An 11379-nucleotide genomic window follows, 5' to 3' on the forward strand; every position below is an offset into this window, starting at 1 on the left:
TCTCATGTATGTTTTCACATTTGAAGTAGGTTTTTTTTAGAATTTAAAAAATTTGAAACATGAACAACTTTCTCTGAGCTCTATTCAGTTGACTTATTTGCAGTTATGGCAAACAAAATTCTCTTCTGTCTTGTCATACTCAAAACTTATTGGTAAACAGTCTTCATGCAGCCATGCTGTGCAATTATCACATTGAATCCATGTGTTGCCAGCATTAGTGCCTTATCTTTAGTCCATGTCATTTCACAGACAACACAAAAAGCATCATTATTACTGTTCAAATCACATTCTATGCTCGGTTCAATTCCCTTTTGTCTGTCTCCTTTTGAATATTTCACTGCTGCTTTTCCTTTAAAGGCATTTGTTGTGGACTTTCCTTTCACTGCAGCATTTACTGGGGCTTTTCCTTTCACTGCTAGGTTGCCAGATGACGTAGCTTTCAAATAGACTTGTTTTGCCTTCTTCTCTTTCTCAGCAAACTTCCGTATCTTATCTAAGTTTTTATTCTCAAGTTTTCTGATACACTCAGGCGAGGTCAGGTGGTCAGGTAGTACTTCTAAAGTGCTTTTGCGTTTCACTTTCATAGATGAGACTTTTGGTAATTTCAATGCCTCTTTCATTACATGCGACACATGACTTTCAGATGTTTTACTAGCTGTATCTTGATTCAGACCGGTAGCCACATCAGCAAGGAGTTGTAGAGCACTGACTTCTTCCTGGTTATATTCTTTCACTGGATCTTGATTATAAGTTGAGCTATCTGACTGGATACTTTCGTCTGATATTACTTTTGTTTTCACCTTCGACTTTAAAAGTTCATAAGTATCGTACTCTGGTGATATGCCCTTTATATCAAAATTCTCTTGCAGCCTGTTTTCATACGTGTGCTTAACTGGCGTTGACAATACACTTGCATACGCATTGAATACTTCTTCATTTATATCAATTTGAGTATTTTCTCTCTGTTCTGATTCCTTCTCGGATTCCTATACTATGGATGCCCCATCAGATTCACTGAATGTTAGACCTGTCTTCAACTGCTCATCTGAGATGACTTCACGGTTCACAGGGTAGATGCCTGATGAACGGAAGCTACTAACGATAGTACATGGCTTGTAAAAATCGTTAAAGCAATCCTTTAACTTCTCTGCAAAATTTGTTTTGTTTATTACGACACCCGGGTGTTCTCGATTATGTTTACGGACAGTCGTATACCACTGTTTCTTCATTGGTCCAAACACGCCCTTGTCAAGTGGTTGCATAAGGTGAGTTGCATTAGGCACAATTCTGTACAGTTCAATTCCCTTTGACCGTGCTTTAGTGAATAGTGTACGATTGATGCGTGAACCAACTGAGTCTATCAACAATACAACCAGCTTTTCTGTCACAATATGTTTGTCAAAGTGGTCAAGGTATTTCTCAAATGTTTCAATGTTCATCCACCCCTTTTCCGTGTAGGACACAAATCCACCTGGTAAGGAACAATTTAACAGATTAACACCTTTTGGTGGTGGGGCAGGGTAAACGTAGAATGGTGGCATCATTGCCCCACTAAGACTTGCTGAAAACATAACGGTCAATCGTGCCTTCGTCGATGATCCTGACATATGTGGTACTTGTGTTGGAAATTTCTCCCTACAAGGTCCAATTATATATCCTGCTTTACTTCCCATTTGAAAACCGGTCTCATCGGCATTCCATATTCGTTCGGGCTTGTTGAGAAGATCTTTTCAGCTAGGAAATCTGTGAAGTTTGAATACCATTTATCAAACCGTTCACTTGTGAGTCTGCTTCTTGAAGCTTCAAGCAAAACTTCTTTCCTTAAGCCAACAATGTCTTTGTTTCTATCCATAAGCTTCTTGTACCATTCATAGGAAGGTCTATCATTAGAGAATGGAGTTTTCCTGTTTTCTTTCCGTATAATATCCTGGATAAGATCCGAAAACTCACAGGGCCTAGCCCCATCCCTCTTTTCTCTATTTCACTAAGATACTGAGCAAGTTCTGTTTCCTCTTCCCTAGAAAATGTTCCTGGTCCATTCCTTGAATCTATTGCAGTCTCCCCTGAGACTCTTCTGTACAAATAACTGTAACTGAGACTGTGCTCTATCGAAGCTTTACGTATAGATACCTTTTTATTTTGAACGTCGTACAAGGCACGTCTTGTTCTCACTATCTTGTCTTTGTGAGGAGATTGCGACTTTTTGTATTTTCCCTATATACCTGGGACAGCGGAGGCAACAGGCTGTGTTATTACCTTTCAGGTGGCCCCGCAGTGCCTAGTGAATGTGGTTTTGAAAATAGTCGGGAATGGGCCTCACATAGGTATTCGAGGTTGCGGGGCTATTTGGCAGGGACTTTACCAGCAGTGTGTCCCTGCAGGTCGTGTTCTTTACCCGGGTTTTGAGAGACCGGAAGTCAAAGTCCCCGATTTTCCGGGCTTTAGGGGGGATTTACAATTGGCTGGTGCATAAAAACATCTAAATAACCAAAAAAAATACTCTGAAAAATACCCTTGTTCTTTTTGTTTTAATAAGCACATTGCATTTCCTGTGATAATGAAAACAAAATTTAGTCTATGTTGTATGGAGTCTGATGTTTGATGATGCCTGTGTAAATGAGCATTTTTTGCAAATCCAAAATCAATCCTAAGTATGTCTAAATACAGTTGCATATGATGTTAAACTGATTCAGGTAGATTTATATAAGTCGTTTCAAACTTTTTACTAAAAGCAGGGTTATTTCTTATTATGAATGATCGTCATATTAAAGTACGTTTTAATTATAAAAGAAATTAGATTTATCCATTTAATGTTTGTGGGTGGGTGTGTAAGCTTCTTTATACTCGCACTCGGGCCTTGCCCATTCGGCGAGTGCTCCGTTAAGATTGTTAGTCATTTTAGGTTTTTGGAGCAATGTGCACAGACAGAATGTAACCATGTTTGGAGCTACCCTGGTTCTTTAACGTGCACCAGTGTATAGCACTGTCACACGGGACGCTCATTTAACGTCCCTCCCGGAAGACGATTAGTTTTTTTTAGTGATGCGACGGGGGATCGAACCTTCGGCCCATGGATTGATAGTCAAGTGTGTTACCTCAAGACCACAGATCCGCCACAAATCATGTTTGTACTAAACACGGATGAATAAATAGTATGTATTCCGACATTTTCCCAATGTCCATTAGAGGTTCAGTTCAAGATGGCATTTAAATGGGTTTAAGGGCAATTATACTGAACAATCTTTCTTATTTATATTGAATATAATGAAAAATATATTTTTCGCTCTTCGCTCGCTTCGGTTTTTATGAAAACTGACAAAATTGTTGTGTTTTTTTTTCGCTTGCTCGCTCTTAATTTTTTTGGCAAAAATCCGAGGAACGAAACATTAACTTGGTGTGGCCTTATGAAAACATAAACCATTTAATGGTGGAAAATGCTTTGCATGATCATGCTTTATACATTTCTAGTCTTAATTAAGAAAACAAATGAGACAAGATATTTCCAATTTCTGATGTTAAAGCATATTATGGCATTCTAAGTATTGATATTTTCTTTAAAGATGCATTCTTACTCACAAATTTGAATTAACAAAATTAATACTTTTGTTTAATATTCCAAAAAGGATGAATAAATGTCAAAAACAATGGCTCTTATGAAGGATACCGAATCTAAATTGAGAGAAATGTGCTTGCGTTTTGAACTTTTAAATACACGGTTACAATCATGTTATCAGTAATATTTTCCATAAAGACATTATTTAGTTAGTAGTTGAAGTTTTTTTCAGTCAAAATTGATGTTTGTTATAATCTGTATGTTTGGTTTTGAATAAGAGCGCCACTTTAAAGGGTTGTCACTGGAATATGTTAATGGATATTTCTCAAGCTCATACCAATCAAGCTGTTTTAGCAGTTATCGCGCAGAATATAAAACCTTTTGAATAGAATATGATCATCATTTGTTCTTTGCTTCATGCTAGGGGATTTATCCCACACAAACAGTACTATAAAAGCTTACAATGTTCCTGAAAGCAGGATATGAATGTCCTGAGCAGTGCCTCTGGGCATGGCCTCTCCTCACTATCTAATGTCCAGCAGTCTTGCAGCTTCATGTAAAACTCTTGTTTGTACTTTTGAACTGGTTCAGAGTCATCTGCCTGCGGTTTCAGTAACTTCGGACAACGAGGAACTTTTTTATTTACCAGAAAAAATTGCTGCACCTAAAACAACAACATTTTTTTTTGATAAGAATGATTTCTAATGAATTCCCAAATCAGAAAGATAACTTTTAAACTACAATACTTTTATTCCATCATTATTTATAGTACCACAAAACTCAATAAAATAAAGTGGCTATTTTTGCACAAACATTTTAGGGAGGTGTTTTTGATTCTATTCCGCACCTAAAAAAAATCCAGTTTGGTTAGCCTGAAGAATTTTATTTTTATTAAAACTGGGCAAAATTAGCCAAGATATATGCATTTTTTTCGCTCCAATATGCCGTCACTAGAATTACATACAATGTGAATGTCTTTATGACACAAATATTCACTTATTTTAAAATACTCCTCGTAAGAATTATTTGTGTAAATTCAAAGTTCCTATTTTCTAGGTAAATTTCACTATGGGAGGGCTTCTTTCCCATTCCCCTGAGCTGACAGACAGCCCTGGCCCCAATATCACGAAAATACTTAAGTCAAATCTCAAACTCAGTCTCAACACATTTTATCAAATAGCATCAAAATTTATAAAAAAACATATATGTTTTTTTACAGTTTTATAAGCACATTCTACCATAGAATATGCTGAAAAAAGCCTTTGGTCAAATTGCAAGGGAAATTTATTCTACAGCCAAAAATATATTTGAGTACAATTCTGTATTCTTTATAAAATACTCAAATATATTTTTTGCTCTAGAATAAGTTTTCTTTGAAATATTGAAAGAATCTTTTTATCAAAAAATTCAATAAGAAAATACGTTTTCAAAAAGTATAAAACATGGAAGATTTTGAAGAAAATTATGCTTTTACATAGTGGCATGAGTTAAGTCTGAGTTTGAGATTTGACTTAAGTATTTTCGTGATATTGGGGCCTGCATTTTATCAACTCTCCTTTCATAGTAACACAGCAATAACACTGACACGGACACGCACCGCGTCAATTGACCTTGGCCCTCCCATCGAGTTAATGGCCTCCCACGGACTGGCCCCGCCCTCAAACATCTGCCAGAGGGTGGAGCCCAGAGCCCACACCTCGGTCTTTGCCGTCACTTCTTTAAGGCCACCAGGCTTATACATACTGGGGTCCAACCACGGAAGTCTAAAGAAAAAAAGAAAGCACCTTATCATAGTTATAGTTAGCGATCATTCATTTTGTGTGTTATACTTATGCCAACATAATTTGAGTTTCCTTGGTCAAAGAGAATGCGTGCATGCACTTATAGGGATTCTCTCTACCTAATTACCATTTTTTTTATCTCATTAAATCTTACTCCCTTCAACTTAAATTCATAACAATACCTACCTTTTAATGTTGACTTCATGATCTAAGGGAAGCTGCTGGTAGAAGCAGACGAGGCCTGGGTCTGTGACCTTGATCTCTAACACACGATGGTCAAACTTCTCCACTACAAGGTTTTCACATGTTAGGTTTCCATGGAAACAATTTTTCTGTTCCTGAAAATAAAAGATAAGTTATAATTTTGTTTACATACATATATGAACAAGAGCCCTGAATCACTTACCGAATATATGGAACCCTGGCCATGGCATTTCTATTGAGTCACTATATACATCTATGATTTGAGCGGTGTCCTAGTTTTTCACCTAACAAAAGGTATATTCATTCATGACCTGAATTCGATTCTAGGATGAACATTAAAGAGTTTTGCTCATGGTTTGTAAAATGCACTTTTTATTACAAAATAAAGAGAGGCAAACCATAACGGGTGTTAAAAATTAAGATACTGACAACTGGAATCCTTCAGCAAATGTTGATATTTGCCAAAAATTGTCTTTGAAGACCACATTTTTCAATGGCTTTCAGTGAATCACTGTTGTGTGATCGGTTAATAGGCATTATCATTTTTGTTATCAATGTATTGCTAAAAGGTAAAAATATCCGTCTCTGTGTTCTCTAGACTGTAAACAAACCAATTATGAGCGGATGCCAGAACAAACACAGTCATAAAAACCTCACCTTGCAATTGATTCATGATCTAATAAGAACAAAAAAGAAAGAATTTAGACAATAAAACATCATGATTAATTGAAAATAGTTATAATCTTAGGTTGAAAATAGATCAATCTATTATGTGATTACCTGGTAGGTTAGCAAATTTATACAGTTACATAATAATATATAATATAATTTGGAAGCAGTCAACCTACCATGTATTGCAAGGCCTCTGCCAGGTGTATCGAGACATCAATCAGGTGCAAAAATGTCAGTTGGGGAGGCCCAGTCCTGTCCATGCGCAGGAATGCCTTCATGCTATACAGGCCGGTTCCACTCATCAGCAAGCCTGTGCTAGGCCCAAGGGTTAGTCCCAGGAAATTGACAAATAAATTTGACCCGTTTAACTTCAGCAGTACCTCAAAGCCAGACATTAGGGACTGCAATGTGAGAGAAAGTTGGTAAAACATGGGTATTGTGCAATTGACTGTCGAAACTGTACAATCTTCCTAAAAGCAAAATACTTACAGCAGAAATATTTCACTATGTACTTTTATATGTTATTTTCTAACCAACTAAGTTTATGCCTTAATATTAGTTGAGAAGTTTCTTGAAAATCATCACATCATACACACACTAAATTTAACCATGTTATCTTTTGTTGAAGTTGCAGAATGCTACTTACTGTACTAAGTGTTTCATTTTAGAGAGCAACATTATGAGACAAGTACTCATTACAAGACCATGCTTAAAGTGGTTTATACAAGTATCAGTTAGTCTCACAACACAGGTTTAATAAGATATTTTACAAATAAGTATTTAACTCAACAGCAATGTTTACACGTAAATGTAGCTTCACATACAAGTGGTGCGTTTGAAACCTTTTTTAAAAACTCAACCCTGACCTCATGCAGTTGTTTGTGGTGACGCTGCAGGGTCGGGTTCGACCTCAGCTGCTTTATCACAACATGCTGTTGCTCACATAACCGACCCGTGTAAACCTCAGTGAAGTGGCCCTCCCCTGTAAGTTAAAATTTTTAAGTAATACAGCATTTGACCATAGCTGCCTACATACAGTCAAAACAAGATGGCCCGTTACTGCTCGGCTTGATTTCCTCGTTTGATCTGGGTGTAAGGGACCAATTTTGTTTCATTCTGTGGAAGCATTCTCGCTTGGCTCATTAGTATTTTCGCTGATCCCTGGGATATCGAGCCAACGGGTTTTGACTGTATCTCATACAGGCATGTGTACATCAGTCAAATAAACGTGCAAGACTAGTTAAAGCAGTGTTAATTAGCAAACTTTGAGAGAACAGGCCATTTTGCTTTCTGAATTGAAAATATTTCTTATATGTTTAACAGCTAATTTTGATTGATTTTTACATCAAATGCCAATATATTCCAAGGTTGTTGATTTTTTTTTTGCTATCTTGTACTGATAAACTCTGCAAAAAGAGACACTTTAAAATGCCTTATAGATTTAACAAAAAAAATTAGATGTAAGATAAGTTCCAAAATTTGCACTGAAAGTTCCAAAAATTGCACTGAAATTACATTTATAAGATATAAAAATGCCTAAGGTTTGAATTGTGAGTGCTTCTTCTAAACAAATACCAGTATGTAAGCGGCAAAACCTGAGATGTCATTGTGTACAACAAGATATACACACTGAATAAACAAAATATGCAAATTAATAACAACAAGGGCCTATGCTCTACTGGCATGGCTCTTGAGGTCATTTTCAATCCAGAGCATGTATGAATGTGTAAAAGGCAACAAACATATAGTTCACGTTTTGTGTTTGGGTTACCTGAAAACGTTGCCAACATCTGAGGACAGAAAGTGTTGTAAGCAGATTAGTTGCATGAATCATTTTAATAGGTGCCAAGTAAAGGTCATCTGACAAAAAATGCTTTCAAAACTGCACTCATGGTCGAAATTTCATTTCTGTAGTTTTAAAAATAAAAAAGAGTTCGTCAAAAGGTCAAAGTCAAGTTCATCCGAGGACAACATTGATGCTCGTTTGCAAAACAGCACATATGGTCCAAATATCATTGCTGTAGCTTTGAAAATAAAAGGAAGCTCAAAAAGGGTGGGGCCAGCTTTGGCCCCAGGGGCATAATTTTAACTGTTTTGCTAGACAGTCATCATATGATGCTCCACAACAAATATCAAAGGTATGAGCCTTGTGGTTTGAAACAAGAAGATTTTGAAAATATTTCTTAAACAAGTCTCTAGGAAACTTGTGACCACCAGGGCAGGGCCAGCTTTGACCCCAGGGGTATAATCTGAACAACCATGGTAGCAGACCTTAATTATGCCTTATTCAAAATAGCAAGTGTCTGCATAGCTGGTTCACAGAAAACGATTTTCAAACATTTCCCAATTGAAGTATACCAAACCTGTGAACCCTGGGGGATGGCCAGTAATGACCCCGGGGGCATAATTTTAACAAACATTCACAAGCAATTTTGTTTAGATGAATGTGAGAAATACACAAACTTTGGCCGATAGAGAAAAATTGCCTTTGGCCTTTCAACAAAAACAAGGCAAAGTAATTCACAAAATCAATTGCAGAACCAAAAGAGCTAAAAACAACATTCCTGCCTGTAAGTTGTAGGAAACCTTATTGCAATGAACTGATATAAACTTGAAATGTGTTCATTTCATTAAACACCACGACACATTTACGATTATGCTAATGTCTGTACATAATCAACATTATTTTCATTGTGTTTTTTTTCCAAACTAGATTATACTCTAACAGTATATTTCTTGGTATGCAAAGCTGCAAAATATAGACAAGGTAATATAGCTCAGTGACCCAAGAGCCTTGTGATTGAGCCAAACAAGGGACATTTTCCCGTGTGGCCTTTCAAAACAGCCTTCATTGATTTCATTCAGTGTAAATTTATTGGCTAATTAAATTATGCACATGTCTATAAAGAGGCTAAGATTCTACTCATAACATTCATATAAATCTAAGATGTTTCTATCAATAATGGCCACTGCATTACTTTCTTGTTTCCTAGAAATAAACCAAGTGTGATGAATATCAGCTAACAACCATCCTCACATTAAAGCTTAACTAAAAGAATAGAGAATCCAATTATATGGTTTGAAATTTTATAAAACTGTGTAAGGGACATACCTATAATAGTAACACAGCTAACATTACCAGCCATGTACACCTCGGGCTGACTGGCAACTCACCTATCTTGTCAGCAATGTTGACCCGACCAGCCATGTAGACCTTGGGCTGACTGGAAACTCACCTATCTTGGCAGCAATGTTGACCAGACCAGCCATGTAGACCTTAGGCTGACTGGCAACTCACCTATCTTGGCAGCAATGTTGACCTGACCAGCCATGTATACCTTGGGCTGACTGGCAACTCACCTATCTTGGCAGCAAAGTTCACCTGACCAGCCATGTATACCATGGGCTGACTTGCAACTCGCCTATCTTACCAGTAATGTTGAACTGACCAGCTATGTAGGCCTTGGGCTGACAGGCAACTAACCTACTAGTATTTTAGCAGCAATGTTGACCTGACCAGCCATGTAGACCTTGGGCTGACTGGCAACTCACCTATTTTAGCAGCAATGTTGACCTGACCAGCCATGTAGACCTTGGGCTGACTGGCAACTCACCTATTTTAGCAGCAATGTTGACCTGACCAGCCATGTAGACCTTGGGCTGACTTGCAACTCATCTATCTTAGCAGCAATGTTGACCTGACCAGCCATGTAGACCTTGGGCTAACAGGCAACTTACCTATTTTAGCAGCAATGTTGACCTGACCAGCCATGTAGACCTTGGGCTGACTTGCAACTCACCTATATTAGCAGCAATGTTGACCTGACCAGCCATGTAGACCTTGGGCTAACAGGCAACTTACCTATTTTAGCAACAATGTTGACCTGACCAGCCATGTAGACCTTGGGCTGACTGGCAACTCACCTATTTTAGCAGCAATGTTGACCTGACCAGCCATGTAGACCTTGGGCTGACTTGCAACTCACCTATCTTAGCAGCAATGTTGACCAGACCAGCCATGTAGACCTTGAGCTGACAGACAACTAACCTATTTTAGCAGCAATGTTGACCTGACCAGCCATGTAGACCTTGGGCTGACTTGCAACTCACCTATATTAGCAGCAAAGTTGACCTGACCAGCCATGTAGACCTTGGGCTAACAGGCAACTAACCTATTTTAGCAGCAATGTTGACCTGACCAGCCATGTAGACCTTGGGCTGACTGGCAACTCACCTATTTTAGCAGCAATGTTGACCTGACCAGCCATGTAGACCTTGGGCTGACTTGCAACTCACCTATTTTAGCAGCAATGTTGAACTGACCAGTCATGTAGGCTTTGGGCTGACTTGCAACTCACCTATCTTAACAGCAATGTTGACCTGACCTGCCATGTAGACCTTGGGCTGACTGGCAATACGTCTTTTCTCCTCTTCAGTCTCAAGGTCAATGGCATTTGGCAAGGTAATTGCATGCTTCGTCAAGAGGTTCTGTACAATGTCACATCCTGAAACAAATTCATAAGTGAAAATGAGTATGTTTCTGAACTTGTAGAGCATTATTCACAGGCTGATTGATTGAAATCTCTATATCAGACAGTTTTCTACATTTGAGATTTATTAACTTATTACATAAATTCAGTTGCCACATTTTGAAATAGTTTTAAACAATATGTTTCAACATGACTGCTAGGTTTGCCATACGGATGATCATTTACAACAACATCTAGTCTCTTTTTTAAAATTATTATGCTTGGAGTGTAAGAATCCTTAGGCTAAAAAAAAACAACACCTGTGTTTCCGGTAACCCGACCGACCCTATGTTTTACTCACCGACCTTAATCTTTTTTAGGCATAAAAGTAAAAAAAACAAAATTAAATAAATCGTCATTATTTTCGTTGTTTGTCTGTCTCTGTTCCCGGAAAGTAAAATTTTATTCCTGATTATGTATTACCGAGACGCTTTGTCAACAGGGAAACAAAAGGGCGGAGTGGTGATCCCTGTCCGATATCTTTTAGTTTAAATTGGCAAACGCATGTTTATGGTCCAAACACGAAGTTGATCACAGGAGACACATTTTGCTGTCTTTATAATGAAAATATTTAGGATATAGTTCGCGGTGTTATTTTATCCATGTCCAAAATAGAACTTACTTTATTTTACATTAGGCT

General features: G+C 37.7%; 1 protein-coding gene across 1 annotated transcript; it reads right to left on the reverse strand.

Moving 5' to 3' along the window:
* Window positions 1-1648: 1648 nt before the first annotated feature.
* Window positions 1649-10230, reverse strand: LOC128241075 (megakaryocyte-associated tyrosine-protein kinase-like). Its single transcript, XM_052958059.1, has 6 exons — window positions 10197-10230; window positions 7077-7192; window positions 6387-6611; window positions 5521-5672; window positions 5151-5316; window positions 1649-1927 (listed from the first exon to the last, which is right to left on the reverse strand). Exons 1-6 carry the CDS (start codon window positions 10228-10230, stop codon window positions 1649-1651), a joined length of 972 nt encoding a protein of 323 aa, XP_052814019.1.
* Window positions 10231-11379: the final 1149 nt, after the last annotated feature.

Source organism: Mya arenaria, chromosome 7 (genome assembly GCF_026914265.1).
Source record: "Mya arenaria isolate MELC-2E11 chromosome 7, ASM2691426v1".
Lineage (NCBI taxonomy): Eukaryota > Metazoa > Mollusca > Bivalvia > Myida > Myidae > Mya > Mya arenaria.

What these genes read in the sequence shown, in the direction of transcription:
- LOC128241075 (XM_052958059.1), bottom strand. Translation starts at nt 10,230, where the DNA reads ATGGCTGGTCTGGTCAACATTGCTGCTAAGATAG. An exon ending in CAGAGGCCTTGCAATACATG is followed by an intron (nt 5,673 to 6,386) that starts GTAGGTTGACTG and finishes TTTTATTTTCAG; the next exon opens with GAACAGAAAAATTGTTTCCA. An exon ending in CATGAAGTCAACATTAAAAG is followed by an intron (nt 5,317 to 5,520) that starts GTAGGTATTGTT and finishes TTTTTTCTTTAG; the next exon opens with ACTTCCGTGGTTGGACCCCA.